This window comes from Oncorhynchus mykiss, chromosome 16 (genome assembly GCF_013265735.2).
Source record: "Oncorhynchus mykiss isolate Arlee chromosome 16, USDA_OmykA_1.1, whole genome shotgun sequence".
Taxonomy (NCBI): Eukaryota; Metazoa; Chordata; class Actinopteri; order Salmoniformes; family Salmonidae; genus Oncorhynchus; species Oncorhynchus mykiss.
This window is the reverse complement of record NC_048580.1, coordinates 67,033,055-67,057,666: the sequence shown is the minus strand read 5'-3', so window position 1 is coordinate 67,057,666 and position 24,612 is coordinate 67,033,055. Positions and strand designations below refer to the sequence as shown.

Sequence of the window (24,612 nt, the reverse complement as noted above, 5' to 3'; positions counted from 1 at the left end):
TGGGCTATGAATACGTAAGGTTACCGCTGCCTTTACCCTGGCCAGAGGGACACAGTGAATAGTAGGTTAGACTATGGGCTATGAATACGTAAGGTTACCACTGCCTTTACCCTGGCCAGAGGGACACAGTGAATAGTAGGTTAGACTATGGGCTATGAATACATAACGTTACCGCTGCCTTTACCCTGGCCAGAGGGACACAGTGAATAGTAGGTTAGACTATGGGCTATGAATACGTAAGGTTACCACTGCCTTTACCCTGGCCAGAGGGACACAGTGAATAGTAGGTTAGACTATGGGCTATGAATACGTAAGGTTACCACTGCCTTTACCCTGGTCAGAGGGACACAGTGAATAGTAGGTTAGACTATGGGCTATGAATACGTAAGGTTACCGCTGCCTTTACCCTGGCCAGAGGGACACAGTGAATAGTAGGTTAGACTATGGGCTATGAATACGTAAGGTTACCACTGCCTTTACCCTGGCCAGAGGGACACAGTGAATAGTAGGTTAGACTATGGGCTATGAATACGTAAGGTTACCGCTGCCTTTACCCTGGTCAGAGGGACACAGTGAATAGTAGGTTAGACTATGGGCTATGAATACGTAACGTTACCACTGCCTTTACCCTGGCCAGAGGGACACAGTGAATAGTAGGTTAGACTATGGGCTATGAATACGTAAGGTTACCGCTGCCTTTACCCTGGCCAGAGGGACACAGTGAATAGTAGGTTAGACTATGGGCTATGAATACATAACGTTACCACTGCCTTTACCCTGGCCAGAGGGACACAGTGAATAGTAGGTTAGACTATGGGCTATGAATACGTAAGGTTACCGCTGCCTTTACCCTGGTCAGAGGGACACAGTGAATAGTAGGTTAGACTATGGGCTATGAATACATAACGTTACCACTGCCTTTACCCTGGCCAGAGGGACACAGTGAATAGTAGGTTAGACTATGGGCTATGAATACGTAAGGTTACCGCTGCCTTTACCCTGGCCAGAGGGACACAGTGGGTTAGACTATGGGCTATGAATACGTAACGTTACCACTGCCTTTACCCTGGCCAGAGGGACACAGTGAATAGTAGGTTAGACTATGGGCTATGAATACATAAGGTTACCACTGCCTTTACCCTGGCCAGAGGGACACAGTGAATAGTAGGTTAGACTATGGGCTATGAATACATAACGTTACCACTGCCTTTACCCTGGCCAGAGGGACACAGTGAATAGTAGGTTAGACTATGCAGCTGCTGTTGCTGTTTGTTTCCTTGCAATACAGCACGTCAGATCACTAGTGTTTAGGCTGCTACATTTATGGAAGAGTTTTCACTTGTGTCTGTCTGGAGTGGTGTGATCACAATCACTAAATAAAAGTCCTGAGGAAAGTGGAGAGCACACACCTTAAGATTAATGCATTGTTCCATGAACCTGATTGGTCAAGAGCCTGCAGCAGCACTCCAATGTGAAGGACAGAGAAATGGTGCTCGAGTTCAAAACTCCTAAGGCAAATCAGCATAAAAAAAACAAACTTCGCCCCTCTAACACTTTGCGTCAATATATTTATTAAACTAATTCAAAAGTTGATTGAAAAGTGCTGTGGCAATGCATCCTCACCACAGGTTTTCCCCTGGAATGAGTAGGTGGAGCAGGCACTTTGCTCTTGGCGGTATAAAGGCTCTGCGGTGACCGACTTGACTCTCTCAATCCCGTGAGACACTTGACAGAAGTACCGATCGTGACAACAAAACAACTCTCACAGACAGTAACAAAGTTTCGGTATACCGTGCAACACTAGGGCCAACTGCAGTGAACAAAGCCTACATGCACTCTCAGTCAGTATTCCCCTGGCCCGGAGGAAAGTGTCTGAGTGTGTTGCTGTGTACACCACTCTGCCGTGTCTGAGAAGAGGAAAACAAGTCAAACAACCTCCAGTTGGAGAGAGTGTTCTTCCTGCAGCTTCTCCGTGCTCTCCTGGTGCTCCAGACAGCTCTTCTCCATGCTCTCCTAAACACAGAGGAACACCACACCACACATGTATTTTTAGAATTCTTTAAAAAGGCTAAACTACTACACATATTTAAAGTCATTAATCACAGTAAATGCTAGAAAACAAAACAGCATAAATATGTAAGAAGCACTACTGACACCTTGTGGTCAGTGTTCCCGCGACGCCCCGTGGTCAGTGTTCCCGCGACGCCCCGTGGTCAGTGTTCCCGCGACGCCCCGTGGTCAGTGTTCCCGCGACGCCCCGTGGTCAGTGTTCCCGCGACGCCCCGTGGTCAGTGTTCCCGCGACGCCCCGTGGTCAGTGTTCCCGCGACTCCCCGTGGTCAGTGTTACCGCGACGCCCCGTGGTCAGTGTTACCGCGACGCCCCGTGGTCAGTGTTACCGCGACGCCCCGTGGTCAGTGTTACCGCGACGCCCCGTGGTCAGTGTTACCGCGACGCCCCGTGGTCAGTGTTACCGCGACGCCCCGTGGTCAGTGTTACCGCGACGCCCCGTGGTCAGTGTTACCGCGACGCCCCGTGGTCAGTGTTACCGCGACGCCCCGTGGTCAGTGTTACCGCGACGCCCCGTGGTCAGTGTTCCCGCGACGCCCCGTGGTCAGTGTTACCGCGACGCCCCGTGGTCAGTGTTACCGCGACGCCCCGTGGTCAGTGTTACCGCGACGCCCCGTGGTCAGTGTTACCGCGACGCCCCGTGGTCAGTGTTACCGCGACGCCCCGTGGTCAGTGTTCCCGCGACTCCCCGTGGTCAGTGTTACCGCGACGCCCCGTGGTCAGTGTTACCGCGACTCCCCGTGGTCAGTGTTACCGCGACGCCCCGTGGTCAGTGTTACCGCGACGCCCCGTGGTCAGTGTTACCGCGACGCCCCGTGGTCAGTGTTACCGCGACGCCCCGTGGTCAGTGTTACCGCGACGCCCCGTGGTCAGTGTTCCCGCGACTCCCCGTGGTCAGTGTTACCGCGACGCCCCGTGGTCAGTGTTACCGCGACGCCCCGTGGTCAGTGTTACCGCGACGCCCCGTGGTCAGTGTTACCGCGACGCCCCGTGGTCAGTGTTACCGCGACGCCCCGTGGTCAGTGTTACCGCGACGCCCCGTGGTCAGTGTTACCGCGACGCCCCGTGGTCAGTGTTACCGCGACGCCCCGTGGTCAGTGTTACCGCGACGCCCCGTGGTCAGTGTTACCGCGACGCCCCGTGGTCAGTGTTACCGCGACGCCCCGTGGTCAGTGTTACCGCGACAGGCATTACTCCGGGCAGTGAAGAGCGCCTCTAACTGCCAGTATTGATCACTCATTAACCTCATCTCCAACAGCATTTCTGTATGTTCATGTACAAGCTTTAAAGTGTATAGTGGTACAACACAGCATAGCTACACTACATATTCCAGTAAGTACTGGAATATTCTAGTGAATAAATCAATGTGAAAGTGAAGTTGGTCGTGCACCTCAGCATCTTTGAGTCTGCGTTCGAACCAGCCCTTAGTGTCCTCCATGGACTGGACCTGGGCCTGCAGCTCCTCCACACACTGCTGCAGACCCTCCAGCTCCTTATTGCGAGCCTAGAGGTCAAAGGTCACATTAATACACAAGCAGAGCACCTCATGTTCTCTCCCTTCTCATTGGCTATGTGGCCCTGAATCTAAATGTCCCCCCCCCCTTCACCTTCTCATCTCGGAGCTGTGAGCGGATCCCCTCCTCTGTGCGGTTCTTGTCCTCATGGAGTCCCCTCAGCTCCTTCTCGTAGCGTGCCCGCACCCCCAGCACCTCCTTCTCATGCTGCAGACGCACGTCGCTCAGCTCCTCCTTGTGCCGGGACTTCTCTGTGATTATCTCCATGGCCAGTTCATCCAGCATGACCTTCCGCTTGTCAGCTGTCTGCAGGGGGAGGGTGATGGAGATGGGAGGATAACTCATTTATTGTGATGATAGATGAACAATAACATTCACACTCATCCAGCACTGATTCACTGTTTCTTAAACAAACCATGAGTCTCTGAATCATAATCCTGAATTCATGTCAATTTGACTCAAAGATAACTCTGTGATAAGTCCAAGATTGGCACATATGCTAATTAGAGCTGTGCTGTCCATTTATGGCCTGTGACCCTGTGGGCAGAAGGAGTGGAGCTTGAGAGAGGTCAAATCAGCACTCCCACCTTCACTGGCATACAGTAATGACAATTACTACAGTGCGATTTGTGTATGCCTCCTGTACGCATCTCTGTTCACTGTGTGTCTGTGTGTGTGTATCACAGATAGCCCACCTTTTTAGCCTCCTCCAGCTCTTGCTGTAATCGGTCTTTCCATTGGTCCAATACAGTCAGCTGTTCCAACAGTCTGCTGTTGGCACGGTTCCCCTCCTACAGAGAAAAAAAAGACAGCTAAAGAGAGGATAAAAATACATTTGCAACTCCATCTTTTTCCTCTTTGACCTACAATAGAAGACCTTTATCAAAGTACTGACCACTGTAAAAGTGAGGTGTATTTCAGTGGTTCTCGGAGTATGCATGCATTAGGACAATGTGAGGGTCACACAAACCTGTAGCTGAGAGTTAAGGTCATCTCTCTGTGCCAGGAAGCTCTCCTGCTCTGTCCGTCTCTGCTGCAGCTCAACGTTCAGAGCCGTGTTTTGGTCACGCAAAAGGTTCATCTCCTGAGTCTTCACCGTCTGAATCTAATGACACACAACACCCACTAGTTAGGACACACTGAGCTTCACAATGGAACAACATTTGATTACGTTTTACAAAAAAGGTATTTCTAGACTTTGTTTAATGAAACAAAGTGGATCAAATGTGTCAGAAGTGGAGAAAGTGAGACATGAAAAGCAGATGAGCAGAAGTTGAACGTCTTTGGATTAAAGCTTTGTAGGAAAAACAAACAAAAACCGGTAGTATTATTGTAAGTAGCAGCAATTCATGTCTGAACTATTGAAATAATCACCATCCGTCAGTATGGTGAAAAATGTCTTTACCTCCCTGACTTTATTCACAACAGCTCGACTTGTCATAATGGTGATGCATCATGGGTAATGGCTGGTGAGTGGTGACAGTGGTAGAGTGAATAGTGATGAGGTTCCGTGGGGGGGTCCTGGCAGGGCGGGGGTCAGAATACTATACCTGTTCCAGAGCGACTAGGTTAGTCCTGAGAGCATCGTTCTCAGTCAGGATACTCTCCACCTGCTCCTGACTCACAGCACTCTGACACGCTATCTGCATCACAGCACCACACACGGGGTAAACACAAGGGGGGGCCACCCAGGACAGCCATGGAGGGAAGAGAGGAGAGATGGAGGAAAAAGACAACGAGGTGCCGATTGGCAGCACAACAATATGGATTGAAAGAGAAGGGGGGAAGACGGGTTAGATTAATAGGATGGATCATCAACGAGGGTCGGCTGAAATTACCAGAAGAGGATCAGTAAAGGCACGAACAACAGAATGAAAAACAAGAAGGATAAATGAGGTAAAGAAACAACGAAAGAACGGTGACAGAAGCCAGATCAGAAACAGAACGTCTGCATGACTTGCCAAAATGACTTGAAATGAAGAAATATTTCCATATTGTAAAGAGAAAACAAAAAGAGAAGACAACAGCAGACCCAAAATCCTTATCTTATTGTTGTCTGTTCAAAGCGGAGGTTGAGTTCATTAAGACGCGTGACATCACAGAGGACATAAGTGCCAAGTTATGACAAGTCCTAAGTTTTCATAACTGTGACCTTAATTGCCTACCGTCTGTAAGCTGTTAGTGTCTTTAACGACCGATCCACAGGTGCATGTTCATTAATTGTTAATGGTTCATTGAACAAATATGGGAAACGGTGTTTAAACCCTTTACAATGAAGATCTGTGAAGTTATTTGGATTTTTACCAATTATCTTTGAAAGACAGAGTCCTGAAAAAGGGACGTTTTTTTTGTTTTTTTGCTGAGTTTAATTCAACTAAAAGTTGAGAGAAAATGTGAATAAGGTTTGCATGTCAGATGCCTTAATTGTTTTGAAACAAATATTTCCATATTACAGGAGCTGTGATGAACTCAGTTTATATAAATGAAAAAGCTCTACATTATACTACCTACAGTATGGGTATCATACTCTACTTCCATTATACTACCTACAGTACAGTAACTAAGTATTTTGTCCCTTTCTGATTTTCACTATAATACTGAATGTCATCAGATGTTCAACCAAAATCTAATATTAGATAAAAGGGAACCTGAGTTTACAAATAACAACAAAAATATATATTTTTATTTAATGAACAAAGTTATGCAACACCCAATTCCCCTGTGTGTGTTAAATAACCATTTGGCGAAGTAGGCTATGATTCAATGATAAGTTAACAGGCACCGCATCGATTGTATGCAACGCAGAACAAGCTAGATAAACTAGTAATATCATCAACCATGTGTAGTTAACTAGTGATTATGTTAAGATTGATTGTTTTTTATAAGATATGTTTAATGCTAGCTATCACCTTACCTTGGCTCCTTGCTGCACTCGTATGACAGGTAGTCACAGCCTGCCAAGCAGTCTCCTCGTGGAGTACAATGTAACCGCCATGATTGGTGTCCAAAAATGCAGATTACCGATTGTTATGAAAACTTGAAATCGGCCTTAATTAAAAATCGGCCATTCCGATTAAATCGGTCGACCTCTAGTTTCAAGTCCTGATTAGGTCTGGACTTTGACTCTCATTCCAAAACTTCAAACATTTAGATTTTTTCCCCGACATTTTCATGTAGGCTTTTCACACAGGGGCATTGGATGTTGCATAACTTTGTTTATGAAATAATTATGTAATTGTTGTGTTATTTGTTCACTCAGGTTCCTTTTTATCTAATATTAGGTTTTGATTGAAGATCTGATAACATTCAGTATAACAAAAATGCAAAACTTGAGAAACTTAGAAAGGGGGGGCAAATCCTTTTTTTATAGCATAAAAACTATAAAGAGCAAATTACGGTTAAAAGGTTTGAGTTTTACCTGATCTCTGAGTGGTGTAGAACTAACCGATACTACTCGTTTTACCTGATCTCTGAGTGGTGTAGAACTAACTAATGCTCATTGTTTTACCTGATCTCTGAGTGGTGTAGAATTAACTCATGCTCATTGTTTAACCTGATCTCTGAGTGGTGTAGAACTAACCGATACTACTCATTTTACCTGATCTCTGAGTGTGTGTAGAACTAACCAATGCTCCTGGTTTTACCTGATCTCTGAGTGGTGTTCAACTAACGCTCCATGTTTAACCTGATCTGAGTGGTGTAGAACTAACTAATGCTCATAGTTCTACACATACTCAGAGATCAGGTAAAACAAACTCATGCTCATTGTTTAACCTGATCTCTGTGTGTGTGTAGAACTAACTCATGCTCATTGTTTTACCTGATCGCTGAGTGTGTGTAGAACTAACTCATGCTCATTGTTTAACATTGATCTCTGAGTGTGTGTAGAACTAACTCATGCTCACTGTTTTACCTGATCTCTGAGTGTGTGTAGAACTAACTCATGCTCCTTCTGCCGGCTCTGTAGCTGCTCCTTCATCTCTCCAACACTCTAAAAAAAAAAAAACAGGCAGCAAGAGTCAGCTTCAGCTTCCTACTAGATTCTGTCAGGCTGTCAATCATTTTAGGATATGGGTCTAGTGCATACCTACTACAACCCAGCTAGAAATCTGTTGTGAAGTTAATAAGGAGTATGTATTGTCATAATACAACAATATGAGTACTTTAGGTACAATATCAATCATAAACAATATATTGAGATTGATCTCATAACAGGACAGGCAATATCGGGATGTGTGACCTGGTTGGCTGACAGCAGATCTCCCTGTAACTTCTGGATGTGGATGTTCAATGACTTTAGCTCCTCCTCCTTCCTCTGTTGAATCTCATCGATTTTAGTCCTGGTGCAGAAATAATGTATTTTAATCAAATGGCATCTGGCTTTTTTTGTTTTTTTTTACATAAAAAAAACTTCCTCCTTCAGAAGCTTGGTGAAAGTGAAAAACAAATTGAATCTTTATGCATGCCCTTACCTGCTGTCATTATAAAGGGCTTCTTTTTCACCTTGCGAACGCAGAAAGCTATAAAACAAATCATAAAAAGCCAGTGAGAAAACTGCTCCACCATGAAACCTCCCAGTAGAGGAGATATAAGAGACTCCGAGCGTGAGGCCAGGGCTCTGGAGGCCAGGGCTCTGGAGGCCAGGGCTCTGGAGGACAGGGCTCTGGAGGACAGGGCTCTGGAGGACAGGGCTCTGGAGGCCAGGGCTCTGGAGGCCAGGGCTCTGCCGGTGTGAAAAGAGCCCGTGAGGGGAGATTTGGGCAGACGTCTTTGCAGATACAGCAGATGATAGTGACTGCTGGCAAAACAAGTTGAGGTTCAGTCTCATTACTCCCGACTGCTGACTGTCCACGGAGCCGGTGCCTAGTGTCGCATTGCTATACTGAGCCTGAGACGGCTGCCCAATGATGACAGAGAAACAGCACTATAACAGGACAAGGCCCAGGTGCTTATCATTACTGTCATACTCTGATGTAGTTCATCACAGCTGAGCCAAGGAAACTCAAATACCATCATCCACATTGGCAAGGAAATACAATCAATATATTATGAAATTGTCTTTTAATGCTTTTTAAGTTTTACTTTGTGTAGAACCGAAGAAATGCCTTCATAACACATGCAAGGTAAATAGAATCTTACCAGTCTTGTTTTTTCTTCAATTTATCAGAGAGCTAGAAAGCAACACATGGATCAAATCACTTTTCCATTATTAGATGCTAATATACACTACAGCCTGGTCTATACGACGAAGAACACATCTGATCTTATTGTTAGTTACCTTTGCTATTTCTTCTTGAAGTTGAGTGATGTCTGCCTGTTTGGATGACTGGAGGAGAGAAATTAAATATCTAAGTACTTAGATGAAGAGACATAGAAATAGCCAACAAATTGTTGTCTGTCCTTAATTGTGCCTTAGGGAAAGTCTGTCCACAGCGTATCATATTTACATAAACCCACATACACTCAATTAGCCTAGTAAATGGAGGAGGCAGGTAGTGACCATATTTTGATGTACTTTCAGATTCAGAGCTGCATATCTTACTGCTTCACTTTGAGGCACTAGGGCAGGTAACATAAAAACTGAATTTAAAAAAATAACAAAACGCATAAATGTTTCTTAGCATAGAGAGCAATTATCACAAAAATCTGAGATCGTTTCTAGGAGAAATGGCCAATTAGTAAAGCATCACGTAAAGCATCATAATTACCTCTAGTGCTTGTAGCTGCTCCTTCAGTAGGCGCTTCTCCTCCACCTCAGTGTGCAGCTGCAGCTCCACCTCTGGCCCAAAGCATTGCGTTATTGGATTTGGACACAGTGCTGACCACCTAAGAGCATCCTGTTTCATAACTAGCCCGGGGGTCCTCACTGCAGGTCCTGCAGGGCACGCAGGTAGTCCAGCTCAGTCTTAAATCACATTACCCCGACTCACATGGTCATCACTTTCTGGGAAAGTGGCAAAAGCATAACCCCTGTCTATTTCTACAATGCATTCTTCTTAACTGATTTGGAACATAACATTAACCCTAACCACAGTGCTAACCTTATGCCTAACCCTAATTTAGAAGTGAAAGAAACGCACACCTATTTAGGCGAGGTGCTGGCTAGCGGAGTAGAACACCTGTTTAGGAGAGGTGCTGGCTAGCGGAGTAGAACACCTATTTAGGAGAGGTGCTGGCTAGCGGAGTAGAACACCTATTTAGGAGAGGTGCTGGCTAGCGGAGTAGAACACCTATTTAGGAGAGGTGCTGGCTAGCGGAGTAGAACACCTATTTAGGAGAGGTGCTGGCTAGCGGAGTAGAACACCTATTTAGGAGAGGTGCTGGCTAGCGGAGTAGAACACCTATTTAGGAGAGGTGCTGGCTAGCGGAGTAGAACACCTGTTTAGGAGAGGTGCTGGCTAGCGGAGTAGAACACCTATTTAGGAGAGGTGCTGGCTAGCGGAGTAGAACACCTGTTTAGGAGAGGTGCTGGCTAGCGGAGTAGAACACCTGTTTAGGAGAGGTGCTGGCTAGCGGAGTAGAACACCTGTTTAGGAGAGGTGCTGGCTAGCGGAGTAGAACACCTATTTAGGCGAGGTGCTGGCTAGCGGAGTAGAACACCTGTTTAGGAGAGGTGCTGGCTAGCGGAGTAGAACACCTATTTAGGAGAGGTGCTGGCTAGCGGAGTAGAACACCTGTTTAGGAGAGGTGCTGGCTAGTGGAGTAGAACACCTGTTTAGGAGAGGTGCTGGCTAGTGGAGTAGAACACCTATTTAGGAGAGGTGCTGGCTAGTGGAGTAGAACACCTGTTTAGGCGAGGTGCTGGCTAGTGGAGTAGAACACCTGTTTAGGAGAGGTGCTGGCTAGCGGAGTAGAACACCTGTTTAGGAGAGGTGCTGGCTAGTGGAGTAGAACACCTGTTTAGGCGAGGTGCTGGCTAGTGGAGTAGAACACCTGTTTAGGCGAGGTGCTGGCTAGCGGAGTAGAACACCTATTTAGGCGAGGTGCTGGCTAGCGGAGTAGAACACCTGTTTAGGAGAGGTGCTGGCTAGCGGAGTAGAACACCTGTTTAGGAGAGGTGCTGGCTAGCGGAGTAGAACACCTGTTTAGGAGAGGTGCTGGCTAGCGGAGTAGAACACCTATTTAGGAGAGGTGCTGGCTAGCGGAGTAGAACACCTATTTAGGCGAGGTGCTGGCTAACGGAGTAGAACACCTGTTTAGGAGAGGTGCTGGCTAGCGGAGTAGAACACCTGTTTAGGAGAGGTGCTGGCTAGCGGAGTAGAACACCTGTTTAGGAGAGGTGCTGGCTAGCGGAGTAGAACACCTGTTTAGGAGAGGTGCTGGCTAGCGGAGTAGAACACCTGTTTAGGCGAGGTGCTGGCTAGCGGAGTAGAACACCTATTTAGGCGAGGTGCTGGCTAACGGAGTAGAACACCTGTTTAGGAGAGGTGCTGGCTAGCGGAGTAGAACACCTGTTTAGGAGAGGTGCTGGCTAGCGGAGTAGAACACCTGTTTAGGCGAGGTGCTGGCTAGCGGAGTAGAACACCTATTTAGGCGAGGTGCTGGCTAACGGAGTAGAACACCTGTTTAGGAGAGGTGCTGGCTAGCGGAGTAGAACACCTGTTTAGGAGAGGTGCTGGCTAACGGAGTAGAACACCTGTTTAGGAGAGGTGCTGGCTAGCGGAGTAGAACACCTGTTTAGGAGAGGTGCTGGCTAGCGGAGTAGAACACCTGTTTAGGAGAGGTGCTGGCTAACGGAGTAGAACACCTGTTTAGGAGAGGTGCTGGCTAACGGAGTAGAACACCTGTTTAGGAGAGGTGCTGGCTAACGGAGTAGAACACCTGTTTAGGAGAGGTGCTGGCTAGCGGAGTAGAACACCTGTTTAGGAGAGGTGCTGGCTAACGGAGTAGAACACCTGTTTAGGAGAGGTGCTGGCTAGCGGAGTAGAACACCTAAAAACAAAAGGAGAGCCACACACTCTAGGAGCTCAGATGCAAAAATATTTATGTCCAACGTTTCTCGGCAGACAAGCTGTCTTCATCAGGGTATAACGACAAACACTGTGGAGTGACTCGTTTATATAGTGTCTAAAGACACACAGGTGACTGTAATCATGGCCAGGTGTGGCCTGATATCATTGGTTAATTCTCATATATTAAAATAGCATACAAAAAAACATAAATGGATAACATCTGATCACAGATAATACATAAGCCTACAAACATTTACAATGAATAGCAAAATCACATTAATCACAAGAATGGCTTCAGATCAAAGTCTACGTTGAGACCGAAGGGAGCAAGGGTCTTTAAATTACAGATCCAGGCAGCCTCTCGTTTTAACAATAACTTGTTGAGGTCACCCCCTCTCCTAGGGAGGATAACATGTTCGATGCCAATATAACATAGAGACGAAATCGAGTGGTTTGCTTCCAAAAAGTGGGCCGCAACTGGTTAAGTCCAGTTTTTGCACCTAATGGTGCTACGATATGTACTTTTAATTTGCGCTTTGTTTTAGCCACATAATTTTTGCCACAAGGACAAGTTATAAGATGACACCTTTGATTGGGATCTGTTTCCCTGTTTGGGAATGTTTGAAGGATCTACATTTAGAAGTGCCATTGTATTGAGCACAGCCATTACATTTGTAGTTTCCATCCAGTAGGGGCGCAAATACACGCTGTGCAGGGATATCTTGGTAAATCAGCACTAACCAGTTGATCTCTGAGGTTTCTGCCCCGTGAGAATATGAAAACACATTACCAATACTATCATCGGATCTTCGATCTTAGAATGTGCCAATGTTTGTGAACGATTCCCTTAATTTGTTCAGAGCACTTTGAATAGTAGGCAGTTAGAACGCAGGAATGCTTCTTTTTGCGAGACTGACCTTGAAAAAGGTCATGTCTCATTTTGTTTTGAATTTTCTCAATGGCAGTATTAAATCTGACCTTTTTCGTACCTCCTCTACTTGAATTTTCTTTGAGTCACGGCCATATTTCTGTCGAAATCTGATTGTTTTTTACATTCTTTTGATTTGACAGAATTGGCTGTAGGGCAAACTATTTTTCAAGGGAAGCAGGTGACAGCTCTCAGCCCTCAACAAACTGTTTTTCAAGGGAAGCAGGTGACAGCTCTCAGCCCTCAACAAACTGTTAGGATCAGTAGGTTTCCTGTAAAGATTAGTGTATAAAACATTATCTTCACACAAGATCAAGAAAACTGATTTGACGTGTATCAGATTACATAGTAAATCTCAGATGCTCAGAACAGGAGTTAAGAAAAGCATGGAACGCCTGGAGCTGTTTTGCATCACCCCTCCATAGAACAAAAATATCATCAATATACCGTTTCCAAATAATGATGTTAGGCAAGAAAACATTTGAGAGGATTGAAAATAGACTGTTTCTCCATGTAACCATATACAAATTAGCATAGTTAGGAGCCATGGGGGATCCCATAGCAGTACCTTTCGTCTGAATAAAGAAATCATTTAGAAACATTAAATAGTTATGTGTGAGTACCATTTCAGCCAATGTTATAATGCAGGCACTGGAAGGTAGTTCATTAGGGTCACGTTGCAGGAGAAAATGTTCCATAGCTTCAATACTGCCCTCGTGTGGAATATTTGTGTATAACGACTAAACATCAAAAGTAACTAACAAAGTATTATCAGGGAGAGGAAGGATCAAGAGATTCAATGATAGAGATCATATTAGTGGTGTTCTTTACAAAGGAGGGGAGCTGTTCTGCGATCATACTGCTGGTGTTCTTTACAAAGGAGGGGAGCTGTTCTGAGATCATACTGCTGGTGTTCTTTACAAAGGAGGGGAGCTGTTCTGCGATCATACTGCTGGTGTTCTTTACAAAGGAGGGGAGCTGTTCTGAGATCATACTGCTGGTGTTCTTTACAAAGGAGGGGAGCTGTTCTGAGATCATACTGCTGGTGTTCTTTACAAAGGAGGGGAGCTGTTCTGAGGTCATACTGCTGGTGTTCTTTACAAAGGAGGGGAGCTGTTCTGAGATCATACTGCTGGTGTTCTTTACAAAGGAGGGGAGCTGTTCTGAGATCATACTGCTGGTGTTCTTTACAAAGGAGGGGAGCTGTTCTGAGATCATACTGCTGGTGTTCTTTACAAAGGAGGGGAGCTGTTCTGAGATCATACTGCTGGTGTTCTTTACAAAGGAGGGGAGCTGTTCTGAGATCATACTGCTGGTGTTCTTTACAAAGGAGGGGAGCTGTTCTGAGGTCATACTGCTGGTGTTCTTTACAAAGGAGGGGAGCTGTTCTGAGATCATACTGCTGGTGTTCTTTACAAAGGAGGGGAGCTGTTCTGAGATCATACTGCTGGTGTTCTTTACAAAGGAGGGGAGCTGTTCTGAGATCATACTGCTGGTGTTCTTTACAAAGGAGGGGAGCTGTTCTGAGATCATACTGCTGGTGTTCTTTACAAAGGAGGGGAGCTGTTCAGAGATCATACTGCTGGTGTTCTTTACAAAGGAGGGGAGCTGTTCTGAGATCATACTGCTGGTGTTCTTTACAAAGGAGGGGAGCTGTTCTGAGATCATACTGCTGGTGTTCTTTACAAAGGAGGGGAGCTGTTCTGAGGTCATACTGCTGGTGTTCTTTACAAAGGAGGGGAGCTGTTCTGAGATCATACTGCTGGTGTTCTTTACAAAGGAGGGGAGCTGTTCTGCGAGTGGTCTAATACATAAATAATGCATCAATGCCCGCTACAATAGGGCGCCCTGGAGGTTTTGTAATATTCTTGTGTAATTTCGGCTAAGTATAAAAAGTGGCAATTTTAGGGTGTTAAATAGCCAAAAAGCTATGTTCTTTTTTGGTTATCTGACCAGATCTTAAATACCCATCTAAGGACAGTAAAGATCGTGTTCTGAAATTGGGCCATGGGGTCACTTCTGAGTTTCTTGTAAAAGGTTAACCACACTGCTAACATTGTGCCAAACCCTAAATTAAGATAAAAACAGTGATTTTTGTTTTCAAACATTTTTACAATTTATCCAGTTTTGACTTTACCACTTGCTCATCAAATGCGAACCCGGTCGCACGCTCCTGACTGGTCTCTGACATGCTGTAGACAAACGCTAGATGTCTGCTGGACACATGCCCCACACAGCCTGCATTGGGGAGCAGTGAACTGGACTATGTTCTATCCAATTGGTAGGAAACCAGAGGTTAAATTATTTAAGCAACATTTGGTGCTGGGTAGAGGTCGACCGATTAATCAGAATAATTCGTTCTGATTTCAAGTTTTCATAACAATCGGTATGTTTCGACACCGATTACATTGCAATCCACGAGGAGACAGCGTGGCAGGCTGACCACCTGTTACGAGAGTGCAGGCAGTAAGGAGCATGCATATAATCAATGCGGTGCCTGAAATTGTGTCACTTCTTTTGCGTTCAGTGTAAGCAGAGTCAGGGTATATGCAGCAGTTTGGGCCGCCTGGCACGTTGCGAACTGTGTGAAGACCATTTCTTCCTAACAAAGACCATAATTAATTTGCCAGAATTTTACATAATTATGACATAACATTGAACGTTGTACAATGTAACAGCAATATTTAGACTTAGGGATGCCACCCATTAGATAAAATACGAAACGGCTCCGTATTTCACTGAAAGAATAAACGTTTTGTTTTCAAAATGATAGTTTCCGGATGTTACCATATTAATGACCAAAGGTTCGTATTTCTGTGTGTTATTATAGTATAATTAAGTCTATGATTTGATAGAGCAGTCTGACTGAGCAATGGTAGGCAGCAGCAGGCTCGTAAGCATTCATTCAAACAGCACTTTAATCCGTTTGCTTTATGACTTCAAGCCTATCAACTCCCGAGATTAGGCTGGCAATACTAAAGCACCTATTAGAACATCCAATAGTCAAAGGTATATGAAATGCAAATGGTATAGAGAGAAATAGTCCTATAATAACTAATAACCTAAAACTTCTTACCTGGGAATATTGAAGACTCATGTTAAAAGGAACCACCACCTTTCATATGTTCTCATGTTCTGAGCAAGGAACACAAACTTTAGCTTTTTTTACATAGCACATATTGCACTTTTACTTTCTTCTCCAACACTGCTTTTTTTGCATTCTTTAAACCAAATTGAACATGTTTCATTATTTATTTGAGACTAAATTGATTTTATTTATGTATTATAGTAAGTTAAAATAAAAGTGTTCATTGTTCATTCAATATTGTTGTAAAGCTTATTATTACAAATATAGATATGTAAAAAAAATGGTATAAGCTTTTTTTGGTCCTCCAATAATCGATATTGGTTTTGAAAAATCATAATCGGTCGACCTCTAGTGCTGGGAGTCAACATTGTTAACAAAGATGTCAATTAATTAAGTCAATCACTCTTGTAAAGTAGCACAACAACCAAGGGGGAAAGATTCAACTTTATTATTGCTCTACTAGGCTTTCCAGACTATTTCTGAAGATATATTCTCCATAAGAAAGACTCAACTCACCACTTAGCTCAGCCACTCGCTGTTCCAGTTTGGCACACTTTGCCTCTGCCTGGGAAAAAAAACAAAAGGAAATTAATTTAAGGACAACTCAACACAATGCCATACTGCATCCATAATTCAAAACCGTAATCTAAATATGGGGCTGTTTGTGAAATAATCTTGTAATTAAATAACAAATAAACATAAAACCAACCACCATGTATAACACAAAGGCTTGATCTAAATAGGGGCTGATTCATGTGTTGAAACACGCCAGTTTGTGTTCCATACTGTAACGGTTTAATATGATGTAAAAACATACAGGTACAGCATAATGGACAGAGTAAACAGAGCCTTTTGTATGTTGAATAGAGCAACCAGCTCAATAATGAACAACAACGACCGGTGTATACATTTATGTATGCCTGATACAACAGTGGAAGTGCATCTGAGGATATTTTCAAAATGACAGTTCCTTTGAAAAATGTGTTTATGATGTCACCTGTTCCAGTCTGTCATTGGTTCCGGCTGCAGAGTCCTCCCTGGTCTCACTGACGTCAGAGTGCAACCGGACACCGTTGGTGTCAGCCAGGCCATCTGTCTCTGAGGCTTTGGTTTCACTGACCTCCGCTCCCCTCTGGCTCTTTATCTCACTCTCATGGCGCTCCTGAAGGGCTGAGGGGAAAACACAGCGATGTAAAGGGTTAGTAGAGATTTTTGTTTTTAAACTGATGATGTGTTGCCATTACCAGATACATCTCATCTAAGAAATGCCTTTGAAAACGTTGATTTTCTACAACGATAACCAACATAAGCATACCCGTCATCTTTTTCTGAAGGGCAGTGTTCTCTGCCTGGAGGCGCAGTAACTCTCCATCCACAGAGATGGAGATGGTACCGGAGGATTCAGCCTGCAGTCCCTTGCCATCCTTTAGCTCTTTGATTTCATGTTGTAGCTCCTCTATCTGAGTACATAACTAAACGGGGGAATGCAATAAATTAAAAATATTACTGTAGTATAATCATGAAATGTGATCAGGAAGGTGGGGCCTTTATGTTATACAAGCTAGACAAAGGATAGGCCTAAATCACATTAAGCTCTAATTTACAAGGACATTCCCCTCTTCTGAACCAGTGGCATGTGCGGTAGCAGGGGACATCCAGTACCTTGGACAGCTCCTGCATCAGGGTGCTGTTTTGCAGTCTGAAGTCGTCCTCTTGGCTGTGCAGCTTGCCTTGCAGCATCTCGTTCTCGCTGAGTAATGCATCCACCTCCTGAGCGCACACACCAGACAACCAGTCCAGGTAAACAGAAAGTAGGCACTCTCACACAGGATGACGACTTTATCATCCCCACATTTCTAGATTGTTATCGTGTTTTTTGTAAGAGTATTCAATGTACTTTGCTGATTAGAAAGAATGGTGAATAAATTGGAGGACATTGCTCTACTTCGATATCATACTTTGATGTGCCGCCACAAATCAGATTTTCCAAAACATTTCCAAATGATCTAAAATACTCTGGGGAAAGGTTAAATATGCATATTTAAACAGCAGAGGGGGCTGTTGACTGCATTAATACAACATGAATTATAAATCAGTCCCATATACATCATATACCTATGCTACAGTCACTGAAGATGTGGAAGAACCTAATGAGTAAATGCATGAAATGAAGTTAACAGACAAAAGGAGTGTGTCCTATGTTCTCTACATGTACTTGGGAATAATCTCTCTATCCATTAAGTTTTACTTGTCACATGCACAAGTACAATGATATGCTTAACTTGCAAGCCCTACCCAACAGCGCAGTATTCAATATAAAAAAACAAATAGTAGAACTAATGAAATAAAACAAAAATAAGAGAGCAAGGGATATATATATATATATATATATATATATATATAGGGTCAGTGCCAGTACCAACTTTAAAATGTGCAGGGATTACAGGATTATTTGAGGGAAATACAGTATGTGCATGTGGGCTGGAATTAGCAGAAAGTTACTGGTAGTAGGATAACTAATTCTAATAATAGTAAACAGTATGGCAGCAGCATAAAGACGTCCGCATGTTTCCCATCTCAAAGGTAAGGTTTTTTCCCGGCTGTTCGTGCACACGTAATTATTTCTCGAGCCAAGCCGAAGTCAGTAGCCGAAGTCTACGCCCCTTCATTGGTGATTGGTCAAAAGTCGGGATTCTTCAATGAAGTGTTTGTTATCGTTCAACGAGAGATGAATTGTTTTCATGCTCATTCTTTTTTTCACCAAACAACATCTTAGTTAGATGTCACATTGCGCGACTAAGACCTCCGACAAAAACATTTTTTTTTTAAATGTAATTTTTATTTAACTAGGCAAGTCAGGTAAGAACAAATTCTTATTTACAATGACAGCCTACTGGGGAACAGTGGGTTAACTGCCTTGCTCAGGAGCAAAACGACAGATTTACTTTGTCAGCTCGGGGATTCGATCCACTTTTTCCCCGTTTTTGAAGTGAAGGTCTTTAAGGGGGCATGTGAGCACACACGTCCGGTTCGCCAACGGCTAAGCGCCAGCACAACCGACGCATGCAGAAGACTTACGTGTTGGGTGGGTTTGTGCGTGGTGGTGAGTGTGAGCGTGTAACATTGTCAGTGTAGGCGTGATAGGTGGATATACATGTAAACAGTGCTGAAAGTGACTGGTAGGAGAAATATAAATCATTTTCAAAATCAAAAACACATTCTATTGGTTACATGCGCCGAATACAACAGATGTAGAATTTATCATGAAATGTTTACTTACGAGCCCACTCCCAACAAAGCAGAGTTAAAAAGTAAGAAAAATAGTAACAATGAAATAACAATAACGAAGTTATATACAAGGAGTACCAGTACCGATTAAATGTGCCGGGGTACGAGGTAGTTGAGGTAACACAGTATGTACACGTAGATACATACATTTAAACCCAGTTTTTGACAATTCCAGATATTTAATCATCATCTTAGGTCAGTTAGGATCACCACTTTATTTTAAGAATGTGAAATGTCAGAATAATAGTAGAGTGATTTCTTTCATATTTTATTTCTTTCATCACATTCCCACTGGGTCAGAAGTTTACATACACTCAATTAGTATTTGGTAGCATTGCCTTTAAATTGTTTAACTTGGATCAAACGTTTCAGGTAGCCTTCTACAAGCTTCCCACAATAAGTTGGGTGAATTTTGGCCCATTCCTCCTGACAGAGCTGGTGTAACCGAGTCAGGTTTGCCTCCTTGCTCACACACGCTTTTTCAGTTCTGCCCACAAATTTTCTATAGGATTGAAGTCAGGGCTCTGTGATGGCCACTCCAATACCTTGACTTTGTTGTCCTTAAGCCATTTTGCCACAACTTTGGAAGTATGCTTGGGGTCATTGTCCATTTAGAAGACCCATTTGCGACCAAGCGTTAACTTCCTGACAGATGCCGAGATGTTGCTTCAATATATCCACATAAGTTTCCATCCTAATGATGCCATTTATTTTGTGAAGTGCACCAGTCCCTCCTACAGCAAAGCACTCCCACAACATGATGCCACCCTTGTGCTTCATGGTTGGGATGGTGTTCTTCGGCTTGCAAGCCTCCCCTTTTTCCTCCAAACATAACAATGGTCATTATGGCAAAAAAAGTTATATTTTGTTCCATCAGACCAGAGGACATTTCTCCAAAAAGTACGATAATTGTCCCCATGTGCAGTTGCAAACTGTAGTCTGGCTTTTTTATGGTGGTTTTGCTGCAGTGGCTTCTTCCTCGCTGAGCGGCCTTTCAGGCTATGTCAATAGAGGTCTCATTTGAATGTGGATATAGACACTTTTGTAAAAAGGGGAGGCTTGCAAGCCGAAGAACACCATCCCAACCATGAAGCACAAGGGTGGCATCATGTTGTGGGGGTGCTTTGCTGCAGGAGGTACTGGTGCACTTCACAAAATAAATGGCATCATTAGGATGGAAAATTACGTGGATATATTGAAGCAACATCTCGACATCTGTCAGGAAGTTAACGCTTGGTCGCAAATGGGTCTTCTAAATGGACAATGACCCCAAGCAGACTTCCAAAGTTGTGGCAAAATGGACCAGCATCTTCACAAGGTCCTTTGCTGTTGTTCTGGGATTGATTTGCACTTCTCGCACCAAAGTACGTTCATCTCTAAGAGACAGAATGCATCTCCTTCCTGAGTGGTATGACGGCTGTGTGGTCCCATGGTGTTTATACTTGTGTACTATTGTTTGTACAGATGGACGTGGTACCTTCAGGCGTTTGGAAATTTCTCCCAAGGATGAACCAGACTTGTGGAGGTCTACATTTTTTTTCTGGAGGTCTTGGCTGATTTCTTTTCATTTTCCCATGATGTCAAGCAAAAAGGCACTGAGTTTGAAGGTAGGCCTTGAAATACATCCACAGGTACACCTCCAATTGCCTCAAATGATGTCAATTAGCCTATCAGAAGCTTCTAAAGCCATGACATCATTTTCTGGAATTTTCCAAGCTGTTTAAAGGCACAGTAAACTTCTGACCCACTGGAATTGTGATACAGTGAATTATAAGTTAAATAATCTGTCTGTAAACAATTGTTGGAAAAATTACTTGTGTCATGCAAAAAGTGAATGTCCTAACCGAATTGCCAAAATTATAGTTTGTTAACAATACATTTGTGGAGTGGGTAAAAAACAAGTTTTAATGACTCCAACCTAAGTGTATGTAAAATTCCGACTTCAACTGTATAATAAACAGAGCAGCAGAAGCATATGTTAAAAGTGAGAAAGTATGTGTGGGTGATGGAGTGTCAATGTAGTATGTGTGATTGCGTGGCTAGAGTCTAGTGAGTGTCCCTCGAGCCAGTGCAAAACAAATTACAATAAAAAAGTAGATGGTAATTTATGCACATGTAAACTGGAGTAATAGCTGTTATGGCATATAACATGTATAGCAAGCTAATGTTCATACTATCTTGTCAAGATCATTTTAGACAGCTTTGAAATAGTTTTAGAAGATGCAAGTAACCCACCTGAGCTTTCTTGCTTTTATTCAGAGCCTGAAGATAAAACAAAAAAGCTCATCAGAATAGAATCACAAACAAAGGTACCTTTTATTCTGTCTCAAACATGATGCCTTGAGTTTCAGTGCATTGAACTCCACAGCTCTATTACCACGGTTTTAATCTAAATGTAGATTAGCTTGCTATACCTTCTGTGCTTTGATGTAATCTTTCTCCAAGGTCACAGTCTTCAGACGAACAGCATTCAGCTCTGGAAAAGAAATCAACACTAAAATATTGAATATCCCCAGAGCCTAGTATTTTCTTTTCAATCACTGAGACATAACTAACCCATTTTGAAGTTAGATACAATGCATCACATGGGTTACTACACACACCACACACTTGCATTAAGAGGGAGACTAAATCGGAAGTCCATCCTGGAGTTGCATTGAAATGCTCTTTTCATTTTAGCAGTAAATATTGATCCCAATTCAAGGGCACCAACTGAGCTCCAGAACATATTTATATTACGAGCTGCTGCTCCTTACCAGTTGTGTTCTTCCGCAGGTCATCTGAAAGTTGGTAGTTCTGTGTCCTCAGCTCTAAAAGCTGAGCCTGGAAAACAACAAAAAAGGTTATAGAAGGAGGGGATGACATTGCACTAAAACACGTAAAAGCCTTTGACCAGTTAGCCTTGTCAGAGCTAGAACGACACATAGGACATAGGCCTATCTCCTGTTTCTGTAAGGTGTGGCAGCCTAATGTACAAGTATACCCCCTGGACAGGAAGCTAGTCTGTAGCAGGGCCTTACCCCCCAGTCCATCGCCTTAATTCTGAGTGCCAAGCAGAGAGGCATCAGGTCCCATGTTTTGACTCTTTGGTAAGGGACACTAACCAACCACAAGGCCACGGAGTTGGTTTAAGCCTATATAAAGGGTCAACTTAATTAAACATTAAAACATCTGACTGTACACATAATCTGATTCAGGTCGACTTCAGATGAACAAGCAATGCATTATTTGGGCTAGCTAGCCATGGGCACTATCTGGTTTGGAATACTGAACACACCCACTATAATAAACAGTGAATGGCGTCCAGTCCCTAAAGGCTGCGAGTAGGCATGAGGCTAACGTTGAATGACCAAACCCGTGACCCATAATAAGTCTTGGAAAGCTATTGGTTACGCGAAATTAACTAGCTAGCTGACGTTATAGTTTTCACCGAATGTATTTATTTAAAACATTTAACAAAAACAGCACACAACTATCAGACACGGATGTTTGAAATCAATAACAGGAAGATAACTTTGCCATTAATAAAGATATTGTCGTGAAGATTAATGAAGACCAGAGTATGTCATTTCAAGCTAACTAGCTAGCCTAGCCATTTAAGCTAGTTAACGGTTAACTCGCAAACCAGCTAAGGTTAGCTAGCTGTTAAACTAATGTTATTTGAACATAAAGCAAACTATTGGGATTATCACATTTGCATGTTTGTATAGAATACTAAAACGATATGACTAACTGCCTGTTGCTTTTGGAATAGCAATTTTTGCTGACACTATCAACATAGCTAGCCACATCCCTGGGTTGCAATGTTGGCCTAGCTAGTAAAGGAAGCTACCACATTTGCTTTACCGTTCCGTCGTTTAGCTCTGGACAGGTTGACGGAAAATCCCATTTTCATAAAATACTCTGAAGGTGACAACAAATTTGAAACAACGGGCATTAAAAATGGACATCTGTCAACCTAGCTACCTGCATCCGATGGAACTCCTCCTCTGATAGTGCCTGCGCCATCTTCACTCAAGCAGCTAGGAAGGACTCTGCTATTAGCAGAGGTCCTGTGTGATAAAAGTGCCCCTGGGAATAGGCTATACTGCCTTTCTGTATATCCTTATGGAAAACACGACGTAGTTGTAAATAGAAATGTAAATGTATCGGACGACTTGGCTTTTAGATGAGGGAGGGAGTGCACTATCACCATTCTCCCTAATCTAAACATTACTCCATAGCTAGGTATTGTCATTGCAATAACCACACCTGTCCAGTAGGTGGAGTCCTGAGTCCAGATCCATAACGTCATTTTATAAACTGGGTGGTTTGAGCCCTGAATTCTGATTGGCTGAAAGCCATGACTTATCAGACCGTATGACAAAACATGTAGTTTTACTGCTATAATTAAGTTGGTGACCTGTTTATAATAGCAATAAGGCTCCTTAGAGGTTTGTGATATATGGCCAATATACCACGGCTAAGGGCTGTATCCAGGCACTCTGCATTGCATAAGAACAGCCCTTAGCCGTGGTATATTGGCCATCTACCACACCTCCTCCACACTTATTGCATAAGTGACAAAATGGAGGTGCCTCTAGCACTGAATTACCACGTGATTGTAAACTGTGAGCTTATTAGTCCATTTGAAGTAATTGTTTGTTCGCTGTGATTGGTTGTAGGTGTTATGATACTGTGGTTTGTTGAGACTAATTGTTTGTATGGTTGTGGCTAGTGGATAATAGTTGTTGCCAACTGTAGCTTTAAAAGAAAATGTAACCAGGCAAGTCAGTTAAGAACTAATTCTTATTTACAATTGTGCGCAGCCCTATGGAACTCCAAATCACGCAGGTGTGATATAAGCCTGGATTCGAACCAATTATCCCATGCTGCTAAGTAAAGTCATGTCTGTCCGTAGCTGGGTTATGCTTAGCTCAAATGTTGCAGTTGTCAACAAACCATCAGTATCACCGCACAAGTATGACGAGAAAGCACCTCCACCTATTATTTACTATGGCGGTGCGTTTTCCAGAGGCAGAGGGGAAGTGTTGCACATCGATTGTGTTTGAACCAACATTTCAGTGTCACAGTTGAGTTGACAATCCTTTTTACGGTCTCTGTTTTGAGTGTATGCCTAACTGGTGGCTGTGTGAATTTGGAGACAGATAGGCTAGCCATTTTCTTTTTAACATTGCATCTGAAAAAAAGAAATCACGTGTTGTTGATGAGGCATGTTCTGATGGAACCGTTACAGTTTCAGTAAACCATGCATCGATATGCCGCCCTTCTCCAATACGAAGTGTAGGCTATAGCAGTAGAATAAACACCCATATAATACAGACATAGTAAAATCACTAAAGTTTCCTGGCGGTGAATTGTCTGCACGTTGGTTTCATCTGCTCAGAATACTAGCCGAGCACACCTTGGAATACAACAACAATAGAACATGAACAATGAACAATGTAAATAACCACATAGGATATATTTTTTAGAAAGTGTCAGGCTAATTAATATCCCTGAGAATATCATCAGGCTGCAAGTTTTAGGACTACTTTTTAGTCTAAATGTGATTCATGCATTGATAGCCTGCTTGATAACTTTATAATAACACATTATTTAACTGTACAACTAACGTAAAATAATAGAGCTTTTGAAAATGCGTTGAATGTCTTTTGAAGATGCTTTGAATATTCTTGTTGGCAAAGAATAAATATGCTATACATTTTTCCATCTGTTGTAATAGTAGTGTATTGGAGTTCATGTGAAAGTTCCTCCCCTGTTTTGACGCCAA

At 43.3% G+C, this 24,612-nt stretch overlaps 1 protein-coding gene across 7 annotated transcripts in view; it reads right to left on the bottom strand.

Moving 5' to 3' along the window:
* Positions 1-23,268, bottom strand: part of LOC110492587 (GRIP1-associated protein 1) — a 94,428-nt gene extending 71,160 nt beyond the window's left edge. The window contains exons 1-20 of one of the 7 annotated variants that reach the window (XM_036947598.1): positions 23,091-23,268; positions 21,596-21,662; positions 21,254-21,315; positions 21,075-21,101; positions 17,214-17,321; positions 16,867-17,023; positions 16,549-16,721; positions 16,068-16,116; positions 9,292-9,458; positions 8,862-8,909; positions 8,723-8,754; positions 8,056-8,103; positions 7,824-7,923; positions 7,497-7,574; positions 5,134-5,226; positions 4,554-4,688; positions 4,279-4,374; positions 3,677-3,889; positions 3,460-3,573; positions 1,933-2,013 (exon numbers count right to left, since the gene is read on the bottom strand). In XM_036947598.1, coding sequence (XP_036803493.1) covers positions 1,933-2,013; positions 3,460-3,573; positions 3,677-3,889; positions 4,279-4,374; positions 4,554-4,688; positions 5,134-5,226; positions 7,497-7,574; positions 7,824-7,923; positions 8,056-8,103; positions 8,723-8,754; positions 8,862-8,909; positions 9,292-9,458; positions 16,068-16,116; positions 16,549-16,721; positions 16,867-17,023; positions 17,214-17,291 — 1,662 coding nt within the window. In that variant the 5' untranslated portion in view covers positions 17,292-17,321; positions 21,075-21,101; positions 21,254-21,315; positions 21,596-21,662; positions 23,091-23,268. Of the gene's footprint in view, positions 1-1,932; positions 2,014-3,459; positions 3,574-3,676; positions 3,890-4,278; positions 4,375-4,553; positions 4,689-5,133; positions 5,227-7,496; positions 7,575-7,823; positions 7,924-8,055; positions 8,104-8,722; positions 8,755-8,861; positions 8,910-9,291; positions 9,459-16,067; positions 16,117-16,548; positions 16,722-16,866; positions 17,024-17,213; positions 17,322-21,074; positions 21,102-21,253; positions 21,316-21,595; positions 21,663-21,859; positions 21,887-22,685; positions 23,070-23,090 lie in introns of those variants that run through there. The other 6 variants (XM_036947595.1, XM_036947599.1, XM_036947593.1 and 3 more) reach the window with 6 other exon arrangements.
* Between the last annotated feature and the right edge of the window lie 1,344 nt (positions 23,269-24,612).